General features: G+C 36.5%; 1 protein-coding gene across 2 annotated transcripts; it reads left to right on the top strand.

Annotated features, from left to right (window-relative positions):
• Positions 1–620: 620 nt before the first annotated feature.
• dnaaf9 (dynein axonemal assembly factor 9) lies at positions 621–24,040 on the top strand. 2 transcript variants are annotated; one of them, XM_053502459.1, is made up of 37 exons: positions 621–772; positions 2,646–2,725; positions 3,597–3,713; positions 3,967–4,091; positions 4,496–4,592; positions 4,684–4,790; positions 4,899–4,976; positions 5,065–5,166; positions 5,532–5,587; positions 5,689–5,824; positions 5,915–5,996; positions 8,711–8,750; positions 8,835–8,919; positions 8,997–9,073; positions 9,342–9,386; positions 9,471–9,516; positions 9,609–9,720; positions 10,629–10,699; positions 10,956–11,006; positions 11,113–11,203; positions 11,297–11,400; positions 12,339–12,485; positions 12,568–12,653; positions 12,794–12,895; positions 12,986–13,109; positions 13,221–13,309; positions 13,389–13,523; positions 15,267–15,392; positions 15,652–15,689; positions 15,829–15,964; positions 16,056–16,142; positions 16,238–16,344; positions 16,598–16,672; positions 18,028–18,203; positions 19,395–19,460; positions 20,153–20,246; positions 20,345–24,040. In XM_053502459.1, exons 1-37 carry the CDS (start codon positions 717–719, stop codon positions 20,446–20,448), a joined length of 3,450 nt encoding a protein of 1,149 aa, XP_053358434.1. In that variant the 5' UTR covers positions 621–716; the 3' UTR covers positions 20,449–24,040. The 2 variants fall into 2 exon arrangements, 1 of the variants encoding a protein (XP_053358434.1); XR_008361013.1 differs by lacking the exons at positions 19,395–19,460; positions 20,153–20,246; positions 20,345–24,040 and having other exon boundaries at positions 16,598–16,900; positions 18,028–18,116.
• Positions 24,041–24,863: the final 823 nt, after the last annotated feature.

Below are 24,863 nucleotides of genomic sequence, written 5' to 3'. Positions count from 1 at the left end.
TTGTTTAACCTTTATTAAAGACTCTTTTTTGGTTAACACCACCCCTCTGCCTCTATGCCTGCTCCTTCTGCCCACGGCGTTAAACACCTTGCCACAACACCCCATTCATGACAAAATCAGTGGCATATAAACTGAGCTACTATGGAATGTGACCATTTAAACAAGCTCTTGAGTTCAAATCTTATGTTAAATAAATCTTAGTTCATCTTAGTAATGAAATCTTAGGAACACTCCTGCAACGTGTTAACCATTTCGACGCTCCAGAGCTGAAAGCGAGGAAACCATCCTCATCTCGCGTTACTTACAGTTGAGCTCAGAGACATTGCTCTAGGATTGCGTTAGTCACTGTAAGCAGGCATGTGTGACTATAAATCCAGGAAAGGGGAAATAAGCGCAGCAAAAATTGTATGTTTTTGATTGCTGAATCAAAGATTAATTCGGATTATATCTGGAATTATACATTTACTATTATCTGACATCTCTGTTTTAGTAAAGGTAATACCTTTTTTGGAAAGGCATTTATTTTGCTAGATGACACCCGGTGTGTCCCCCCCGTCACCGGAATGGTACAGGCGGTTGCTATGCTGCTCGCTAGTGTTGCTCTTCTCCAGCTGAGGCTGTTGACTATGGAGATGTGCGCGCGCTGAAAGACATATATGAATAAATAATAACGATTTCTGTATCAGTCCTGAATTTCTAACATAACTATCGCGAACATGTCCGACCTAAATAAGACGAATGGAAAGTCTTTTTCGGTCGATTCATCCGTGAGGTAATTATAAATTTCGGTTTATAGCCAAGAGAATATCTTTCTTTTTTTACGAGACGGACGTGTTGTGTTTGAAATGAGGTGACGGTTGCAGTGGTGATGGAGTTGGGCCGAGAGCTAACGCCAGCTAGGCTAACTGTTTTTAGTGTATCTGGGTATTTATTCCGGTTAAGGCGAGTCATACTTTCAGGACATTTGTTTGTAAAAACGTTACAGCAAGACGTCCATCGTCTTAGCCTATAGCTAAACTAAAAAAAAAAAAAGCATAATGCTGTTTGTATTCTTCAGACCGTTAACCTGATGTTCGGTCCAAAAGGCAGCCAGTAAACTGATATTCACCAAACCTGTAGTGATTCGAGAATGAAACCAACTGCGCAGTTAGCTTGACTGTCTATATTTTATTTATGCTCTAATTGTAATTAATGCTTAATTACGAAAAAATAAGGACTAAACCTTTGCCTTTTTGCCTCCTTTAATATTCCCTTCCTCTAACAATGCAGTGAGTATTAAGTAAGTTGGGCAATAGGAAACATTAACCTCTAATTGCTTGTGTGACTGCAAATGCAATCAACGCCATTACATTCAGCACGTATTTAAATATTTCTTACATAACTGGTAGGGCTAGTTTGCTATTTAATTAATACTTGAACTTTTGCACGTTAAACTTTAGTCAGGTTTCACCCAAAGCAATGCAATATCAAACATTGTCAGTGGTTTGTTGCCATGCCATCGCCACGTTTCTGTTGCTGCCATTTGTTTGTTTGTAATTGGCTGTGATCGTTTTTTAAAGCTTTAAGTGATTGTCAGTCATATTATTTATGGGCTGGAATTATGATGTGCCTATAGATTAGAGATGGTAATCACCATTCACCAACCGATACGATATTATCAAGATACCTAGGTGTTGATTCTATTAAAATTACCTTTCTAAAAGGTACACGATTTTATAAATATCTGATATTACATTTTACATCAAATTTAAACCTGTAAAAAACTTTAACGAATAATTAAATTAAATTAAATTAAATGGAGCCAATTACTTAGAACAACTTAAAATAGTTTTCTTGCTTAAAAACAGAGTGCAGCATTTAAGCAATACAAAAATACAAGAGTTCGCAAATAATTCACTCCTATCACATGAATTAATTCTGATCTGATGGGATAATTTATATTTACTAAGCAGAAATGCTTAATAACTTAGTTCTCTTCTGCTTCTAAAGAATTTAATTTATTTATGTATTTATTTAATTAAATGTTTGTCTTTATTTAAATACAGTTAAAATTCTAATTTGACAGGCTTAAAGGCAAATGTTCTAGTTATTGGTTTAATTAGACAAAATAACCAGAAATTATTATCTTCCAGATATAAACAATATGTAAATGTGACATGCAGCATAATAGTCAATGCTAGTCATTTATTAATATTTCATATTTTACTTTGGTCCTCCTCTTTGCTGCTTACATTTCCTTTAATCTATTCTCTAAACAGTAAATTTTTTTCCATTGCTGGTGACTTAAAGGTTACTACAGCTCATATTACAACGTCAGTCTTTTTTCTTTTTTTCTTTTTTTGCTGTGTCTCACATAACACTACCGTCCGCATAGTGATTAAATAGACATACTCATATTAAGCACTTTAACTAGAAATCCACATTGTAAAGTTATTGATTATTTTAAAATACTAGTATAGTACCAATTTCAACTCTAGTATAATCGGTACTTTTTTTTTGTACCGATATACGGTAAAACACTATGTTTGATTTGTGATACTTTCAACTTAGGGTGGGTTTATCAGGTTGTAACCCCCTTGTAAGTTGGGGAGCATCTGTATTCTTAAAGAAATAGATCGACCTGTACAGTTGTGCTGTTTTTGCAGCTGTTCACGCTTGCTGCAAATTCAGGCTCTCCTCAAGGCTGATGGTGAAATAGGTCCAGATGGCATCCTCTGCTCACTGGGTAAGTTCATTACAGCACCCATTCCATGTTAGTTAAGCTTGATATAGTTTATGAAATGCCTCTTGATACACTGTACCTAATCCAAAGCCTTCTGTGATGGCAATTTAGAACTACAAAAAAGTAAGTAAATAAATAAATAAATAAATAAAATACTCAAATTCCATCTGCTGTGACACAACTAACTAAATATATTAAATTAGTGTCTGATTTGAGCTCACGAGCTCCAGATGATAAGGCAACTGCATTTCTGATGCACCACCCAGTCCGATGTTGTCCTGTGACTAATCTACCAGTTTAAAGCAGCACAAAACCAACTTAAAACTTTTACATTTTTCTGTCAGACAAAATAACTTTGAAAGAAACATCATTAAACTGGCTAATCAGTCTTAGCACAGATATGAACCCATGAGTGGCACAAAAGACAGGTGAGTTCAAATCACAGCTGAGCAGTGCTACTGTATTAACCAAACAATTATGTAAACTTGTACAAACACTCTTTTCTGTTTAAACATATTGGTAATGTAATTTTTAACTAACAATGAAAAAGTTTTGTAATGTAAACTATTAAAAACTATTAAATTTGTCCGGACTTAAGTTGAGAAAACTCAGAACACACATCACATTGCAAGTTCTTTCCTTATGTGCAGTACAGATAAATGGATCATATTAAAGTGGATAAAAACTAAATGTTATTGATGAATTATTACCACTATTAGTTAGCACTATCGATATGAGAGTGTTTCTACATGCTATTATGACATACATGACTAATTTACTTTTATAAATGAAGAAATTATTTTAGTAGATAAAACCAAAAAAAACTATTTTACAATTCTTTTTGTGTCCTTGTGTATATCTGTTGCTTAATCAGGTATCGACAGCCGTTATAACGAGGGCTGTAGTGAGTTGGCCAGCTACCTTTTCTTTGGTCTCTATCAACACAACCAGAAGCAGTTCTGTGAGGATTTTCCTGAGGAGGTGCTGGATGGTATGAACTCCTTCCTTCATCAAACTCATAATGCCATTTCCTGAAAAAATTCTGACTGGTAACAAGAAAATTATTGATGCAATACACAGAGATTTTGTTAGCATGTGTTTGTGTTCCAGCTTGATTGTGCATGAATGCTTGTCCAGTGTTTTCATACAATATAGAAGTGTACAGCAGAAGGTACACTAAATAGTTAAAACTAATGTGCTGGGGGTTTACATTCTGCTATTAATCTCTGTGTGCTTGTTTCCAGATGTTATTGTTCTCATAAAGTCAGAAAGTGTGCAGCTCTATTGTAACCCTGTGAATTATAGCTACTTGCTTCCTTACATTTCCCACTGGAGGAATCTGCATCTGCACTGCATGACTGAGGCGGAGGTAATCAGCTACCCTACTTCAATTTTTTTTTGTTATTTTTTTACTATTTCTAAATTTGAGTTTTTCCTACTGATGGGAGTTGACAAGCATTCTATAATCAACCAGTAGTTTGAGTAAGCCAATTAATTATTGATTAATAAACAATCAATGATTGATTAATATTGAATATTAATGAGTGCACTCATGTTTTCTGAAATCAATACTACCCTCACCTACGATTACTTGCAAAAGCATCTATTACCTAATATATTAACATTACAAACACGAAACAATCAATGATTATCCAATCAATTGGTTTTACACCTGTAATTTTTAAAGACTGATGTAAATGTGTTTGCATATTGAGATTAAATTAGGCTGACATTTAAAAAGAATTTATTTCTGTAATTCTCTCCCTCTCTTAGTATGAGGATGAGGAAGCAGCAGAAGAATATAAAATCTCCAGTTTTGTGTCTATGGTTGAAGACTGCAGTTGCATTGGAATACCCTACAGCTCTAAAAGTGAGACACTTGCACATTACACACATTTACACATTGAAATCAATCATTATAATAAACCTGCTGCTGATCAAGTTTTAAATGTCATCTGCAGGTCATGTGCAGAAGTTTGATATGTTTATGTTAGAGAAGTGGCCAATAATTCAAGCATTTGCTCTGGAAGGAATAGGAGCTGGTGGATTTTTCACCATGAAATACAAGGTAGGGCTTTGCAGCAGAGATATAGCTCTTACTGTATATGTACAGACATCACACCAAGCTATTCTACAGGGTACTTTTGTGGGTGACCTATGTGTAATATCTTTCTAGCTGAGTGATGTGAGTGAGAGTCTTTGGGAGATTTATGCAAGACTAGACTCAGTATCTTTAGACCATCTTATCAGTGAGGTACAAACATAGTATTATTATCTAATTATACAAAATAAAGAAATATAGTCAAACACAGAGGTGACATGAATGCAGCGCTCTTTTGCAGGATTTGCATTTGTTTGAAAAGCAGTGGAGCTTCTTGTTTTCTAGTGTGAACACAGAGAGTCCACTGTCCATACAGGAGATGTCAGAGGCTCAGACTGCAGAGGTACAAATGCAGATTTTTTTCTTTATTATTATGTGATCATTAATGGATATAATCGATGAAGGATTTTCAAAGATGTGAACGCTTTTTCTATTAAAAGACAAAGCCTGCAGGTTAATGCTTTAACATCCCAGTGATGTCACTTAATACATTATACTGTAGATATAACTAAGTTTAAAATGTAAATATAGAGCAAATGTTTACAAATATGTTCAAAAATCCATTGGAAGATCTAATAGTTAAGGATTAGTTAAATTGTTTTAGGTTGGATCCATGACCATTGTCTTGTTTGACTTAACATGTTTGTACATTGGAAGATTATAAACCTTTAAACATTCTCACTTTTTTCTTTTCTTTCTTTAATGAAGCTGTTTAGAACGTATTACTCCCATGGTCTTATTTCAAGCAATATTACAGATAAAAGGTACTTGATAATATACTTTGTTAAGGCCTTATTTTTAGCATCTATATATTTGAGTCAGTCCAAAGAAAAAGATAAAATGTTTTTCTTGACCTGTTTTTCAGTAAAAGTAGACAACCATATGTGCTATTTGGGAGTCACTCCTCCAGAGATGACCTGGAAAACTATTGCTTCACCTTTCCCTCTGAGGTCCACCAGGTTCGCAACACTGGACCTTGTGGGGGTGCTGCGAAACACATGGTAAGTAAAGTCTATACATGCATAGGTGATGATATTTGCCAAGAATCGTGTAGGAGTATGTTAAAGAAAACACATATTACTGTTTTTCAGCTACTTCAGTGTGTGGCTCCTAAAGGCCCACTCACCTGTGCAAGAACATATTTCTTGGGCAGTACTCACATCCCATACCTGGGTAGGTTTGTTTAATCAGGAACACTTTTTATAACAGCCAAAACATGGTATGGGTGCTAAAAAGTGTCTTAACTTGGTAAAAAAAGGGAATTTCCAGATAGGATCATTGAACACCATTTTTCCTAATACTTCCTAATGCGTTTTCATTTTCTTTGTTTGCATACACATATTTTTACCAAATAAAAAGAAAGACATTTGCTAAATAAAATTTTATGCCCTTAAATGTAGTGTTCATAAAAAAATTTAAATTCAAAAACCAATTTAAGCATTAGTTTTTATAGGTCATATGCTTCTAGGAGCTAACACCAATTTTAGTATTAATACTTAAAGAAATATACTGAACAAAAATATAAACGCAACACTTTTGTTTTTGCTCCCATTTTTAATAAGAGGAACTCAAAGATCTGAAACATTTTCTACATAAACAAAATAACCTTATCTCTCAAATATTGTTCACAAATCTGTTAAAATCCGTTACAATGAAGAACTGGAGTCAAGTCGAGACCCCAATGAGGACGACGAGCATGCAGATGAGATCCCTGAGACTGTTTCTGACAGTTTGTGCAGAAATTCTTTGGTTATGCAATCCGATTGTTTCAGCAGCTATCCGAGTGGCTGGTCTCAGACGATCATGGAGGTGAACATGCTGAATGTGGAGGACCTGGGCTGGTGTGGTTACACGTGGTCTGCGGTTGTGAGGCCGGTTGGATGTACTGCCAAATCCTCTGAAACACCATTGGAGACGGCTTATGGTAGAGAAATAAACATTCAATTGACGAGCAACAGCTCTGGTGGACATTCCTGCTGTCAGCATGCCAATTGCACACTCCCTTAAAACTTGCGACATCTGTGGCATTGTGCTGTGTGATTCAACTGAACCTTTCAAAGTGGCCTTTTACAGGTGGCCAGTCTAAGGCACACCTGTGCAATAATCATGCTGTCTAATCAGCATCTTGATATGGCACACCTGTGAGGTGGGATGGATTATCTCGGCAAAGGAGAAGTGCTCACTATCACAGATTTTGACAGATTTGTGAACAATATTTGAAAGATATGGTTATTTTGTGTATGTAGAAAATGTTTCAGATCTTTGAGTTCATATCATAAAAAATGGGAGCAAAAACAAAAGTGTTGCGTTTATAATTTTGTTCAGTATATGAATAATAACCATTTTTTTTATTGTTAAAGTGAGATAGTATAACCCCTTAAAATAGCCATTTTTGGGTTTAAATATAGCATTTTTATTTAAATATACAGTTAAACCGTGAATTGTGAGCATAATTTGTTCCAGAAGCGTGCTTGTATATCAAAGCACTCATATATCAATACGAGTGTCCCCTTGAGAAATAAAAAAACTTAGATGTTTCGTTCCACAACCCAAAAACATTCAAATAAAAATATTTAATACAAAATATAAAGTAAAAATCAACCCGTACAGCACTTTACTTTTAAAAAGAGTCCCACACACATGTGCGGGTGCACGCACAAACGCACACACATACACTGCTCTGTGAGGAAACCTCTTTAACAAGGAACCTCTCTACTGACACTTGCACGCGCACACACTAATGGAATTACTGCTTGCTGACAAAGAGAGACTCTGGAAACTGGAACTTTAACAAGGAACCTCTGTAATGACACATTTTACTTCACACACGCACACACACATGGTCACAATGTTATACATTGGAACCTTGGATTACGAGCATAATTCGTTCCAGAAGCAGGCTCGTATTCCAAAACACTCATAAACCAAATTAAAATTTTCCAATAATGGAAACTTAAATGATTCGTTCCACAGCCCCAAAAAAATTAATGCATAAAAATTATCAACACAAAATATTAAGTAAAAATAAAAAAAATTAACTTGCATTACATTACCTTTAAAAAAAAGTGAAAAATAAATCCCGACAAATAAGTGTTTTCGTTTGTGCGCACAGGCGCTGTGTATGTGTGTGTGTGTGTGTGAATCTAAAGTAAGCTTCCCCCTCCCCCTCTCTCCCCCTTCTCGTCTTATGCAATTACCCTTATCGGAAAAATTAACAAAAAAATCTCTCTGATGACACTCGATTGAGCGACACACTGACGGAATCGTTGCTGCAAAGTAAAAAAAAAAAACCTGCGCTTTACCTTTAAAAAGAATCGCGACAGAGCAGTGTTTTTGTGTAAAGCATAGAGAAAGAGTGTGTCTGTGAAGGTGAAAGTAGGAGGGGTCTGAGTGTGTGTGTGGGTCTGTGTAGACAGCAGGCTTTTGTTTTACACGCGCGCTGTACACACGCATACAGACACAAAATAAAATATGGTTTACGCGCACACACATTGTCACAGTGTTATAGTAAACAGTACACGCGTGCACAGATGTTGATTATACCAGTAAAAGACTCGCACTAAGATCCAGCAGGGGAGAAGATTACCCACAATTCCGCAGAGCAAGAGAGAGAAAAAACGTTGGTTAATTTTCCAAGTCAAAATTTATTAAAAATCTTTGCTCCTCTTGCATTACTCGCAATCCGAAGTTTTACTGTAATAGCAAGATTGTTCACTTCCAAGTAGCAACTTCTAAAGTAGTTTCTTTGGCACACACATTTTCTGTACTATATGTATAACATTAAAAAATATGATAAAGTTAGCACCAGTACTGTGTTTTGGCGGATTGTTTCAATGGACATACCTGTATTCTATTAAGTAATGTACATTTCTATCTTGGCTGTGCAGGGAATGATAATATCACAGTGCAGAAATCATCGGAAGTCATGTAAGTGGTCTGACAGTCGTGTTTTATTTTTGTTTTAAGTTTGACCACCTCTATTGGAGTAATATCTGGGTTTGCGTTTTGTAGGCTGCTTACACAGATCTACAAAGCAGCTGTTCAGTCGGTGCTGGCAGGAATAAAATGCTTCTCCATCAACTTCAGCACTAGCAAGGTAGAGTTGTAATTTTATGTACCAAAAGTTGAGTTCATGTGAATTTAACACTTCTGACTCAGCATTTTTTTTACTAGGCAAAGGATGTAGCAGAACAAACATTTCATCTGGCTTTGGAAACCTTTGGGATGCTTCAGTACAGGAGTGCTCTCAGGTCTCTCATTGTGTTTTACATACACTCTTACATACACTATGTACAATCCATGTGTTCATAAACCCTACTTGCTACAGCAATGTTACAGCATACAATGTTATACTATATAGTTGTGTGTTTTTAACTTTGTGGCAAAGGTTTGCAGAAGGACCATACATTCATATATTCAGCTGTAATCACATATGATTTGTGGTGGGATTTGTACTGTATAATGTAGCAGCTTTTGTAAATCACATCGCACTCACTGATGCTTTCTGTGGCAATTTAGGTCTAAAACTATATTCAGCATCGAAGCTGTAAACAATTCCGGCAGGTGAGTTTTCTCATACAGGTTGATATTGCTTTAATTTGCGATTTCCACAGCTTGATCATAATATAGTTTTTTTCCTCCTTCTAGAGTTATACCCCTCAGTGATGAGCACAGTCGCTTTCTGGTCAAAACTGTAAGTTGTTTGTCAAATGCCTAACTGGTTGCTGTAACTATCCTTCCTGCCATCACACACTAAATAATGGAGTGTTGTCTGCTCCTTGTTAGGCCTCCATGGTAGTGTATGATATTCCAGATCTCCAGCGTGAAGGAGAGGACCTGGGATCTGTGGTTTTCTCTGAGTCTTTTCTAGAGTCTAGCATCTACGTTCACCGAAGGGGTGAGGTTTCAGTTTTTTACCTAAGTTGTGTAGTGTTTTCATGCAAATGATTTAAATGTTTCATCTAGAATCTCTAAATTTTGCTACTTTGTGGATGGAACAGTACAATTCTTTGAGAAGCAGCTTGTTGCATGTATGGAGGGTTGACTTTGACAGTATGAAATAACTAAATATCATTAACTAAATAATTAAAAGGAGACTTCATACTCTTTATTTAATAATCTATTTACCTATTTATTTATTTTAAGATTTATTGCTTTATTTATTCAATAAGTTTTTCATTTTATTTAATTATTTTTTTTTATCATTTAACTATTTATTTAATTTCATTGTTTATATAATTTATTCTCCCTAATCATAACTGTTAGATTAAACTGCCTAAGGCTGTATTTGGCATACCAAGCCAAACAACTTGAGTAGCTCAGCATTGCCCTCTGGCCTCTGAGTTTGATGGGTGAATTAATTATTTCATGGTCTGTGTCTGACTAGCGGCCATGAAATAAATAATTAAGTAAATAATTTAATAAATAATTTAATAAATAATTTAATGAATTTTAAAGTTGGTAAAGTAATACATATTTAAGTAAATAATTAAAGTAAATCAGTAAAACAATACAGTAAAATAGCAATAAAAATTACTATTAAATATTTAAGTGTTAATCTCAGGATTTAATTTTTTAATGACACATTTAAATTACTATTTAATTAATTTATTTCTTTATTAGTTACATTTATTTTATTAAATATTGTCATATTCTACCCTTCATATGTATGGTCTACATATATATGTGATGTAAAACATAAAGACTCTAAATTATAATGGTTACTTGAAAATGTTTATAGCACACAAGGCAAAATGTTGACCCTTTTTTGAGATTTTAAAATGTAATGTGTGTTTTGACCTGCAGATGGAGCACTTGCATCAAACAGCTTCTTCACACTGCTTACCTCTTCAGTCCCCCGCTATATCTCCTGGATGGTGCAGTGTTTAATTCTCTATATATACAGTGTCTGTTACATCTTTATATATATGCACTGGCAGTGGAATTTTAATAAATATGTTTTCAATACATAATTAAAATACAAAACCTAGTGACATTGAAGGCATTTGTACTATAATACAATACAGAGATCTTTGTATTTGTGACTGTAAAGCCCTTTACATAATCAATTTGTTAACTGATTGACTGGTTGAACTGAAAAGGGATTCTCTGTCTCTTTTCTCTCAACTATAGGTGAATGACTCTGATCTAAGATTGGCTGAGCAAGCTCTGCATTTGTTAAAGGTGAAATTTATTTCAGTTTTTATTTTAATACAGTGTTATGGCACTTATGGCTTAATCATTGTTCTTTAAATTGGTTTGTTTTCTGTCACTGTATGTGTAAGTCCAGGAGGAGAATGGGACATGTCTAGGGGTTCCACTAACAACAAAACACTCAGCACAGGTGTTCTCTAACAGTTTACTGTCTACACCTGATGAAGGTATGAGTTGTATGACTTGTATAGAGTGTTTGTGTAAAAAGTATCTTAAATTTTTTATGTTTATTTATGTTTGTTTGGAATTTTGTGTTCTAGGAAAGCTGGTGTTTTTCTCAGAGGGTTTATTGATTGACCATCCACATTATGGCGTTATCACTCTGTCCAAGAATCATATCAGAAATGTCAAAGTTTACGATGGGGTCAGTATTTACTTTAAATCATTAGACCAAAACATTACATACTAGTTTACAAACCAACTAAGGGTGTGTTTATCAGAGTTGGATGTTTTGCAACAAGTAGCAATGATGTACAGAATTTTTGATACCTGTCTTAAAGCTCCTAATAAACCCTCACTAACAATGGCTAGCACTCTACTGTACCTCCATTTTGTTGTTTTCATTTGTCTATTAACCTGCAACCAAATTGGTTGGGGTATTAAAAATGAACGTCTAAAGCTTCTGCCTGGTTTGCCCTTTTTTTACTGCAGTGTTCCTGAAGGGCGAAAAAAGGAATTAAAGAATAAAGATATAGCAATAGATAGATCATTAATAGTTTTATTATTGCTATTATGTCTGAATACAAGTACTCCATAATAGCCAAACTTACATAACATTTAAGTGTGATATCATACACACTTCTATAACCTCTTGTTAAATAATTATATGATTTAAAAAGTGAAGTAATTATATGCTTTATACAGTTAAACTTTTATAAGTTATTATTATCATTTTTTTGGCGAGTATAATTTGTTCCAATTAAATTGGAGAGAGAGAGAACCATTAGCTCAGTTGTGATCATGTAACACTTGGCAGACAAAGCGTATACGTACTACTATGTCAAGACCTTCCTCGTTTGTCAAGTTTATCTTAAACTTTTACTAGTCTTGCAAAACATTCACAGACAAAATTACTCATAATCCAAGGTTCTACTGTAGTACTATGGAAAAGTCTTGAGCTACCTCTTATTTTTTCTTGCAGTTCATATTTGAATGTAATTCTAATTCTGGGTGTTTACAGTAGAAAGTAAAAACCACTATTAATGCTAGACATGATACTATTAACATTAGACATGAACACCATGCTCCAGCTGAGGTTGAGGATGTGACTGACAATGCTGTGTTAATATTGATGTTTTGCAGGACTCATTCTCTGCTGTTACCATGCTGTTTATTGAGTACGAGACCTCTCTGCTTCCCCACCTTCCTTTTCCTCTACACAGCGCTGACTGCTGTCTGGCAATCGCGTTGATGCCCAAAACCAAGGGTCAAAAAGACTTTTACTCACAGGTATCATCATCGCTCTGTGCAGTAACGTTAGCCAGTTTAAGCACATGTTTTCAAATAGATTTTAAAATTGGTTGTTTCTTAGGTCCTGAAAATTTGGAAAAAACCTGAATCTAAGCTGCATGTGCAGCATGCTGCTGCAGATCAGCTGGGGCTGGACCAGATGAGCATGTGAGTTAGTCGACATAGTATAGTATTAGTTGTGTTATAGAACAATATAACTTAATTTGTTAAATTTCTTGGCGACTTTTTTTGATTCTTTAATTTTTATATACCTTTCTGTATTTGTGTAATGCTGATGACCCTGACAGGTACGTAAGATTGCTAAAGCTCCATGAGGCACATGGTTCATCTGCATTAAATACCAGAGCAACACTGAATACTGCTTATCCAGACCTGCCTGATTTGGACAGGTAGCAGTGCATTCACTCAGTGATGAGTTACAGCTCATAGTTCTTCCATGATGGGTTTGTTTAATTTCAGCGGCATATTATCATTCTCAGGTTTTTGAAGCACTTTGCTATCAGTAGTAGCATCTGTGAGGAGTCTGTGTACAGCGAACACCTAGCAGCATTGTTCCCAAACACACAACCCAAAACAGCTTCTCCTTTTGAGTCAGAGCAAAAGGTTGGTTGATTAAATTCATGGCCTTGTTTACCTACTGTTTACTTACTGTTGTCTGCGCACTCACTTTCTAATTATGTGATTAAAGATAACTGTTTATGCTTGTGCCTCTAGGTGGTCCTTTCAATTATTACAGGCTTACCAGGCAGCTATAAAGAAAGTTTGTGTGATTTTTTGATGAATGTAAATCAGGAATATGGCAGGTAAGCTCTAAAGCTTATATAAAATCAGCAGCATATTGGGGGATTATGTCAAAATTTTTATCAAACGTTTGATTGATAGCTGGGAGGTGTACCACCATGACCTGGACACGAAAGATCTGTGTGTGCCACATTTTCAGCGGTTCCTCGGTAGCCTTGTGGCCAAAACAAATGAAACTCATCTAAATCCCCCAAGAGTGCTACTACTGACACCAGGGTAAGATACTGACAGACAGAAGGACACAAACAAACTCACAATGAAACCTTTTTAATTGTTTAGTTCTTTCATATCAATTGGTTTGTTTGCCTAAGCCCAAATCACAGTGTAATTCATTTGCTTTGTTATTTATTGCTTTGCAAGCACACACAGGAGTAATGGAAATCTAGACTACACTGAGTAATTAATCTGCAATTAATTAACAATATAAATAAAGATGTTTTATCCCAGGTTGCCACGCAAATAACTTCTAAGCATTAATAATGCCTCTAAGCATTAATATTTTTGTTATATGCATCCAGCTTTTCAGATTTTATCCAGGCCAAAATATCCAGGATACATTAGACCTTGCGTCTGTCCTCTGGCAGTTTGCATCTGTATATCAATATTCACAGAAGACATTGTATTCAGAATACACTGAATATTTACTTCACATTTTGCAATTGTTAGACATTAGGGATACCTTGTGTTCTTACTCCAGTAAAATCACAATAGGTATTGTTTTTAAGTAGCCCAATACCACTTCGTGCAAGTGGTCTCAAATTCAGTCACTCATAAGAAATCATACTACAGTACATCAGTGTAATTAAGTGTTCCTCTAATGTTATTTATTTGCTTATTCATTTATAAGTCACATTTTGTAAGATTGAATGGTTTCGTACATAATAATGCAGACATGATAAACAAATGTAAACAAAATTTTTACTTATATAATATGGTGCCTAAGACTTTTGCAGGAGTACTCTAGATCCCAAGAAACTTTGCTTAAAGAATAGTGACAGTAGTCGGTGACCATTCCATAATCACTCAACAGATTAAGTAAACCAGTTTATGATCGATTAATAACCAATTTAACCGCAATGCTTCTTTAATAGTTCAGGTTATTTAAAGTCTGTTAGTCAAAAACAAATCAAAATTTGGGTGCATGCAAGTACATTACAATAGTTTCTGCAGTTGCACTGAGATAAATCAGGTTCGTATCCTTAGCTCTTCTTTATCAGTTAGCCATAAACAGTAGCTACACGGCTAGTTCCTCGGTTAGCCATACACAACCGTGTTGTAAGCATGCACAGTAATAGTCATCACACACATGTAGCATTTCTGCTACACAGCAGATGTCCAGGTGTGAAAAATAAGCAACTTGGCTTATTTTTGGATTTTTTTAAGGATTAAAATTGATTGGCATTTTTCATAATTAACCTTTTAAAATTCAAAGTAAATCATCTGATCATCAACTCTAACTGATGCTCGTCCCATCAATAGTAAGGACCCATAAAAAAGTGGAATTTAACTACATTGGTTTATGCTTCCATAGTTAGTTTTTAATGCATAAAATTGCATGGTGTGAGTGAGAAATATATAGTTTAAAACCGTGTCCAAACATTCAGTAAGACATCAATACATTTGGAATTGAAATAAGTTTAAGAAGTATGAACCAAGTTTTCTGAACACTTAAATAAAGCGATCTTGTTTCAGAGAAGCAAAGATCTAGCCTACAACTCTGCATGCACTTTATTCCTGGCAGCTAAACATGCTTTTTTTTAGCAACACCTCCCCCTAAGCAGCCATCAGCTTGCGAAAGAAGTACTTTGCTCCACTGCAGTCTTAATGTGCTGTAAGGCAATAAACACAACAGATTCTAACAAAAATACTGCATTTATGAAAAGCACAGTGTGGCATTATTTTGTCAATATGTTCTATGTTACTGGTATCTTCATGTGTATGTAAATATGTGTGTTATAGCTACACAGATGTGTTGGATATGGTTCAAGCTGTAATATGTCATCCAGACACAAAAGTTCAGAACAGAGTGTGTGTGGGAGCTGTTACAGCCTGTGTCAACCCTCTGACATCCTTCATGGAACACAGGTCTTTATCTTTTTTTTCCTTAAGTCTTCGTGCTATGGTAATATGCATTAAAAATATGCAAAAAAAAAAAAAAAAAAAGTAAAGCCATTCCATGTAAATTCTTCACACACGCAAACACACGCAATCACACACAGAGCTGTACCTTTTTGCAGTACAGAAACAACGTTACTAAAACATAATTTACCAGTTACCACTGTAAATTATTCATACAAAACTGAAGTGTATTTTAGCTCAGCCTAGTCTCCTTTATTGCCCTCAGGCTTCTCTTCCCCAAACTTCTGGAGCAGTGCAGTCAGGGTAAGGTCCATGGGAATACTGTTTCGTATATCTATGCATTTGTGTGTGTGTGTGTGTGTGTGTGTGTGTGTGTAAATCTTAAATTCTTGACCCTGTTTGTTTGGGGAAATAACATGTTTGTATTGTGTGCCTAATACAGGTGTAGTGAATAATGTGGTGTTCACGGGTTTAACTGCTGAGCAGAAGCACCCTCTGATGAAACACACACAGCAGCTCATCCGTTCAGCGAATCCCAGTGCAGCATTTATCCTAGCCGAGAGAGGAGCTGTGACCAGGTTAGCAAGCACAAGCATTAAGCTTTGTGATATGTCTTGGATCTTAGATTCATGCTTTTATACTGTATAGTTATAATATTTTGCAATACAGAACTGAAGATGTGCGGCTGATTCTGAGCGACCGCAGTTTTGATCAGCCTCAGATGATCAGAGCAAGATACCTGCTCTACCCTGGCTGGTAAACCTCTTACTTCCTTTTCCTTACGTGTTTTTACTACATGAATGAATGTCACATAAAATCACTGTGCTGTGTTTTGGTTTGTTGTACTGTAGGTGGGAGGGCAGGTTTGTGTCTGGTTGTGGATCCGTATCAGTGTCTCAACACTGTATACGGTTCAACTGTCCTTTAGAAAGATCCTTGTTTCTGCATTGCTGCAAAGGTAAGTGTGTCTATGTGTGTGTGTGTGTGTGTGTGTGTTGACACAAGCATATGTGTTTATGAAAGAAAAAAATATTGTATCATCGAGGTTGGTAACAGACAATAAAAATGATGTAATCTGAAGGTGCGCGAGGTGTCTTAGCTGCACTGGGATACCAAGATACCAAGTCTAGTAATGAAAGCTGAAGCTGCTCTGTCATGTAACTCTTTCTCTCGCTCACACACATACCCACACACACACTTTTGTATTTCAGGATTAAAGTCATCCCTAAGAGGCAGCCCTTACACAGGAAACATTTATCACATCAGTGGGAAGGTGCTCTTCTCTGGTAAGGTGTTGTGCTTGACAGTTTCCTTACTGACTCAAATACCTTGTTCAATATAAAAATAATACTCTTACTGCAAAGTGATGCATATTTCTTGACATTATTCAACCCCAAGATGTCTCTTGCTGTGGCTGTCTCTGTTGTGAGTGTGTATGTGAGTGTTCAATAAAAAAATGTGTGACTTGCCTTTGGGAACTGGTAGACAGGGGCCCTCTGGGCTGCTTCTGGACGGTAGGACTTTCGCCTCAAATTCTCAAAGCAGTATGGCCTGGTCCACTCATCTGTTTTACTTCCTTTCCTCAGTTGTTTCTTTGCAAGGGTCTGTCCATTCTTATACCTTTTCTGTGGTGGACTTGCATGGAGCGAGTGAGCAGAATGCCCTACGTTTGAATGGGTGGTGCAAGTTGATTTAGTAGTTTGTTTTCACACCATAACAAGCACCCTGGGTAGTTTAGTGCATTTTTATTCACTTGGCAAAACGTCATAAGGTCCTGCCGTCTGCGTTGCTCTGTTTTTTACCATAAATCATTTGTGTTTTGTATGAAATATCTCTTTATTCCTTGGTGATCTGCAGTGTTTTAGTAGCTTTTTATTTAGTACATTGTTCCAACCACATGTCATAATTTAATTTTAACTACCTGTATGATGCATTATTTTCAGTTTGATCCTTGTTTAAAGTTTCCCCTGTGTAAACAGAAGTATTTGTTCATATTTTGGTGAGAAGTCTGTCATAAGTAAGATAAGTGATGATAAGCATGCCGTGCTAGACATTTGATGTAGTATTTGCAAAGCATGTCACTGCATTAGGCATACAATCACATAGACTAAATATTCTACAACCACATCATGCTGATCTTATCTAGACCAATTGTAGATTAATAAAATATTTAAATAGTTTAACAAGAATGGTCCTAGTGTATTAGTCACTACAAGTTCAAACTGATTTTTTTTATTAGTTTCTCCTAAAGCTATCTATTTTTCCTCCTTAGACATGATTCAAAATAGATACACAGGGCAAATGTTACTTAATGCAATCTTGATGCTACACTGAGTGCAGCACAAAGAGGATGTCTGTGAACAAGATCTTTAAAAATCTGGACAAGTTTTGTGAGATGTTCTACTAACAAGTCTAATGCTGCATACACAGTAGTAGTTTGTGTGTGTTTGTTTTTGCATTACCTTTTCAGTGACTGTAGCAGTTTGTCTTACTTTATTGTTTTTTTCATATTTTTTGGTTTGCTTTTAGCAATTATGTTTCAATTACACATTGACTCAGAATTGACTCCCTGCAAATTGTGTAATTTCAGTTTTGTGTGTGTCTTTTGTACATGTGTGCCTGCACAAATGCTTTCAAACAGACAGTGACAGGATGTGGGAGGTGATCTGTAATTCTGTCAGTGGGAGTGTGAGTGTAGCCCTTGATCAGGTCTCAACCCGTCGTCTGCAGAGCACACAAACTTGTTATCTGCTGATCCATGGGGTAGGACTCTCCCAGAACGGCCTGAAGGACTGGCTTAGACAGTGTGCTAAACAGGTACACTGGTAAAATCTAATTTAAATATTTAATATGTACATAAGAAATAAAAAAAAAAATTATTCCTTGTTTTGTCAGTGCTAACCCTGCCAACACAGCCTAAAAATCCTAAAAATCCAGAATAAATTAAACAGGAAAAAAAATAAGAGAAAATATATTGGGTAAAGTATATTCACAATGACTTTTCTTACTGTTAAGCATTTCTTACCCAGTGTTATGTTCTGTTGGTGATATATACAGTGCATCCAGAAACTATTCAATCCACCTATATGGTAGAGTGGCCAGAGCGTCTCAATAGACCTGAGAATTTTTTTTTTTCATGGTCTGAGAGTCCTTCAGGTGCCTTTTGGCAAACTTCAGGCGGGCTGCCATGTACCCTTTCCTAAGGAGTGGCTTCCGTCTGGCCACTCTACCATATAAACCTGATTGGTGGATTGCTGCAGAGATGGTTGCCCTTTTGGAAGGTTTTCCTCTCCCCACAGAGGACCTCTGGAGCTCTGACAGAGTGACCATCGGGTTCTTGGTCACCTCCCTGACTAAGGCCCTTCTCCCCTGATCGCTTAGTTTAGATGGGCGGCCAGTTTTAGAAAGAGTCCTGGTGGTTTCGATTTTCTTCCATTAACGGACGATGGAGGCCACTGTGCTCATTGGGACATTCAAAGCAGCAGAAATTTTTCTGTAACCTTCCGCAGATTTGTGCCTTGAGACAATCCTGTCTCAGTGGTCTACAGACAATTCCGTTGACTTCATACTTGGTTTGTGCTCTGACTGTCAACTTTGGAACCTTATATAGACAGGTGTGTGCCTTTCTAAATCATGTCCAATCAACTGAATTTACCACAGGTGGACTCCAATTAAGCTGCAGAAACATTTCAAGGACGATCAGGGGAAACAGGATGCGCCTGAGCTCAATTTTGCAAAGGCTGCGATTTCTCAGTTTTTTAAATTTGCAAAAATCTCAAGTAAACTTTTTTCATGTTGTCATTATGGAGTGTTGTGTGTAGAATTCTGAGAAAAGAAATGTCTTTAATCCATTTTAGAATAAGGCTGTGACATAACAAAATGTGGGAAAAGTGATGCGCTGTGAATACTTTCCAGATGCACTGTATGTCTAGGAAATAATAATAGTGGTCCATCACTTAGTGTCAGAATTATATGCATTTGCAGGCTCAAACTCATATTGTCTTACAGAAAGCACCAAAGAAGGCAAAAAAGACCAGGAGTACACTTACTCAACAGGAAATCATAAATATCCATGTGAGTAACATACGTATTATTAAACAGACAATTTTTACTATGATTTAATGTGTGCATATAGGGCACATGAAGAGATTAAAGACAGTAAAACACGATGAATACTGTTTTTGGCAAATTATAATTCTCTGGCACGCAAAGTTGTCTATAACAAAACATCATTTGAAAACGTCTTTTATTTATGAGCTTTGAACTTTCTCATTTTAGACTAACCATAACATATTAGACAAACCATGACTGATAAGCCAATCATATTTCTCTTTTTTCTCACGTGTTAACATGAATTTGTACAGTAGTTGTAGTAGCACTAATAGGACTATTAACTCTGTACCCGCCCTTCCTCTGCACAAGACAGCTAATGGTCTGAAGCACGTTAAGAAGGCAAGAAATGTCACAAATTAACTCTTGACAAGGCACATGTATAAATTAAAAACCATTCCAGCTGCCAATAAAGCTAAATGTAGCTTCTTAGGAGAATTGAAAATATAAAACTTATTCTGGATAATTTACCATGTTTTTGTTGTCTACATGATTCCATATGTGTTATGTCATAGCTTTGGTGCATTCAATAACAATATACAGTTTTGAAAACAATAAAAATAAAGAAGAATACCAACACATTGAAAGAGAAGATGTGTCCTAACTTATGACTGGTATATATATCAACATATATTGATTTGTTTATCTGTTTATAGATGAAGAGGCACCTGGAACCATTACCTTCTGGTTACTTCTATAATGGCCATCAGTTTGTCAGTTTCTTTGGGGAGAAGCAGAACTTCCATCCTTGTATCCTTTAATGCAGGCACTACTGTCTAAAGAGCCTTTGTTTCCAAGTATGTATTGTCACTGAGTGCATTGCACTTTCCTTACATGTGTGTATTCAGTAATGGACCAGTTTGTCGAGGAATATCTGCAGGAGGCCAATAAGGAGATTGAGCACTTTAACAATGAGGTGGATCTGTGTGCACCCAGAGATCTCTTTGATTGAAGACCTTCTTTTGTCATCTTTACACCAGATGGGGTTTCACTGCAGGATCAATGTCTCCAATTAGCTGCCCACACCATAATAGGGGATAGCTAAGACACTAAGAGAGGGAGGGGTTGGCCACTTCATAAGTCCATACCATAAATTCCATAAAAACCACTGCAGCGTAAATGATGAGAGATTTTCACCTAGCCCACTACCACTCTCAACTATTTCCTAAAAGATGTCTATGTCTGTAAATAGCATATAACAGAAAGAAACCGAAGGCATGTGGCATATATATGAGTTTATATATATATATATATATATATATATATATATATATATATATATATATATATATATTTAAATAGTAGTAAAAACTTTATACTACATTGAATATTGTCGCAGTACACGATTTGAATTACATACACTTTTGTCAGCAAATTTGTCTGCTAGCTGTCTGCTCTATGTGTTGCCTAAAAACCACAGCCATTGCTCTGTAAATGGGAAACAAGCAAAGTGGTGCAGACTGCATCACTAGACTCTGTTTCGGCCAACAGGGGGTGTTCTTTCTTGTGCACGATACATAGAAGAGAGAAGGGAAGCTTGTATTTGTTTGGCTGTTTAGTTCAAATATTAAGAGTCTTTCTTTAGTATCACTGAGGTACTCTTTTAAACAAAGACTCTTTACTTTAATGTATTATTCTGTTTACACATTTAATGAAGTGGTTTAGTAAATCTAGTAAACTTCATTATAATGTATACAATGTTAATATACTAGTATGAGGTTTTTGTAGCCATCGCTTTACCTAGAGAGATAACCATGGTTAGTCATTGTGCCACTCTTAATTCCCGTATGATTTAAACCAAAAATAAAGTGCTAGGATCATAGCTAAGTGTTAATAGAGTTTGTCAGCAGGGGCAAGCTTGCACTAATAGGAGAAACCTCAGAAGCCCACATTCAGGGGAGGGCAGATGGGGAGACAGATGTGATGTTCCATCAGTCTGTAGACTCCAGCTGTGGAGCTGTGGTGATCATCTCTCATCTATGGCAGAGCTCAGACAACCAGTGGCATCAGACTGACGTGGCCAAAGTAGCAAATTCCCCTGGGGGGGTTGGGGTGAGAGGGTTAGGATTTGTGGTATGGGAATGATGGTTAGGGAAGGAGCAGTTTTCTGACCATGGATGGGAATCTTGAGTTTTCAGTTGAGTGGAAGGTTAGGTTGTAGAATTCATCCGTGATGTGTAGCATCAAGGTAAAGCCTTTTCGCAATATAAAATGAAAGCTTTCCTGTGAAGCCTGTTTAACATTTAATGTCTGTTGGATGTTGAGGAGAGTCGTATATTAACTTCCTTTGACTAAGTTGTAGTCAATATGTGTTTATTAGAGCCTTTATTGGTGAATCTAATGTGTCATGTTGTTTGCAGGCAGATTTAGCTCTTCACCTAGGGTCTCGATCCTCTATGCATGTTTTCTCAAACTTAATCCGCACAGCAGGGCAGAAGCAGTGTCATGCTCAATACAGGCATTCTGATATTTGACCTTGCATCTATAAGATGAGTATTAAAGAAGCCGAAAGTATAGCGGTCTAAAGTGAATATTATAGGAAGGAAACGTTGCTATGAAAGGGGTGGAAATGCACTTCCAAAGAAATTTCGACACTGCTGCTCCTCTCTGTGCTGCAAGAATAAAAGGTATAGTAGTGGAATTCTATATCCGTGTTAGCACTCAGTGTGCTTTAGCATATCTCTCACCGTGTCCAGTATAAGAGTATATAACAGTTTCTGTGGTCATTGATATGCTCGAGAGGTGTGTTACTGTTGCTGTTGCTATGGAGATTTACAATATGGCAAACTTGCCACTATCACCATGGAGACTTACCACTTAGTACCTTTTTAGCACACTCACACAAACACACAGTTTGCTTCAAGATAGCACAATTGTTTTAGAGACATAAAGTCTGTAAATACAGGTTAGTTTGACGATGTGTGTTCACTGTGCAGTAAAAGTTGAAGTCAGACAAGCTCACGCCAGGTTGACTGACAGCCTTTTTACTGAGCAGTTGCTCTATGAGTTTGACAATTTCTGTCGCACATCATACACACAGCGCAGCTGTTCTGGTGCTGTGGGGCTCCAAAACACTTCTGTAATCTGTAGTTCAGAGTAGCAGTCATTTTTAGCACATACTATTCGCATGTGTTAATAAGTCTTACTGAGGTATATTTATATATACATATAACACAAATGCCTTTCACCAAACTGGTACTATAAACAGAAAAAAATCTATTTTGCATACCTTAAAAAAATGAAATTATGTAGAGAGGGAAATTGTATTTTTATAAGGCTGTGAATTTCAAATGCAGATAAAAAAAATGATTAAATTAGGAGTATATTTTGCTCCTGAAACTTATTTCAGAGGGTTCGTATTAGGCTGACTAAAGTGCCTTGGTCAAGAAGAACCGGCACATTGCCGAGAACCAGTATTGGTGAAAGGATAAGCAGAGTGTTTGTCTTTTTTGTCAAGGGTCTGATGCTGGCTGGCAGGAGGGCACTGGAGGGCAGCAAAGCAAAACTTTGAACAATGACACACAAGTGTCAGGGCAAAGTCTTAGATGGGATTACGTACATTGGGTGTTCTTTTAAAAACATCTTATTTAACATTTGGATGAATAAATGCAAATCTTGTAATGGGGTCAGTCTTTAGTTTGTCTTAGGAGACAGACTCCAGTGAGGCCCTCCAGGTTGCCCCCATAACTGCCTGCCAGGTCTTGTCTGACCACTGTACTCGTGAAGCTGAGGTTAGAGGACTAAAACAGAGTTTTGGTGTCAAAGAAAGAATTTGCCTTTTTTATGTGAAAAATTGCTTGGATTTTAGAGAAAAAAATCATAATTATTTTAGCTGCGGCCTACAATGAAACAATACTATTATTCAGCAATATCTTAAACTTGCTATAGGGGCTGAGGCCTTGTTCTGACCAATGCATCTGTTACCCACTCTTTGTAATCTGTTCATTCCTAAAATTAGCAGAGGCCATCAGAGACTGTCTTATGTTCTCAGGTATTTGAGTATTGGCTGTACCAAACTTTTAAGAATTTTTCATTACTAGTGACAGAAGCTTATTATACTACTCAGGTAGTAAGATGAGCTTATTAGGAAAACAGAAACTTAAGGGCTAATTTACATTGCTGCTCAAGATGTTTGGTGAGGAACAAGCCTAAAGTAAAGAATTGCAGGCATAAAATAGGAATGGTCAGTATGTTATTGCCTGCGCGAAGATGAACGCGTTCCCTTTTCATCTAAACTGTAGACAACATAAGATATTTCTAAACCTTTTTTGTTGTAGAGAGAAGATAAAAGAAAAGAAGTAATGAATTCCTAAAACTTTACCTCAGAATACCCAACATTTGGAGTTCATACTGATATTTGTCGTGGAAATGGTTGCACCTAAAATGTGCCAAAAGGTTAAAGTCTAAAGTGTGAGAAAGTTCAAATATTTGTTGTATTTGCACAAAACTACTGAAACTCCTGTTTTCTCCGGTGACTTATGCTTTTTATAATCTATGTGTTGTATTTATGAGATATTAAAAAAAATAATCCATTAAACTATTTATAACCCACACACTGGATGTCATCTTGTGTTTCGAGTTTGCTGATGTGGGTTTCTCTGCATTTTCTGGATGGTCTCATCATTAGTGAGTCACATTTGTTGCTGTGGGTGGGTGTTAATGTTTATAGCCTTAGTAGTGAATGTGTCACATGGTGATAACATCTTTGAAAATGCCAAGTCCCTGTTTCAATATAAACCTTTGGATGCTACCATAACTAGGTCTCTCTCTCTCTCTCTCTCTCTCTCTCTCTCTCTCTTTCACTCTGTAGGCTATAAGAAAAGTGTGTGTTTTCATCTGATAGTACATATCCTATTTCCTGCCCCTTAATTTTGGTCTCCAGCTAATCATGGCCACATACCAAGCAGTTGTTTTTCAGCTAAGACAAGCAGACTAGACAGCCCCTTGAATGTGTCCATGCTCACATGCCAACAAATCCCTAGACATCAATATACTAGCTCCGCACACACAGATCCAAAACACACAATATTACTGGCACCTTACATCAGCGGTACTTGACCTTCTCCCTACAGGCAATACCCACACAAACACACACATAGCAGGCATTGTTTAGCTTCTCGTTTGGAGTGGGTCTGCAGTCCAAGTGCATTCTGAGTTCTTATTTGTTATAACTGCAGCATGTAAACAAGGGTGTCCCCTCTGGCTCCTGTAGAACTCCAGCCAGCCTGATACCAGATATGACTACAGTTTGAAAAAAGTTAGACTTTCTCATTTCCTTCTATTTGGGAGGATTCCATGTACTGTGCTGCTCATTTGTCATTTGTTTTTTCCCTCGCTTTGTAGGAGCATATTTTTAATAGCAGTTTT

Source organism: Clarias gariepinus, chromosome 8, assembly GCF_024256425.1.
Source record: "Clarias gariepinus isolate MV-2021 ecotype Netherlands chromosome 8, CGAR_prim_01v2, whole genome shotgun sequence".
Taxonomy (NCBI): Eukaryota; Metazoa; Chordata; class Actinopteri; order Siluriformes; family Clariidae; genus Clarias; species Clarias gariepinus.
Note: the sequence above shows the minus strand (reverse complement) of the source record. Positions and strands in the feature narration are given on the sequence as shown.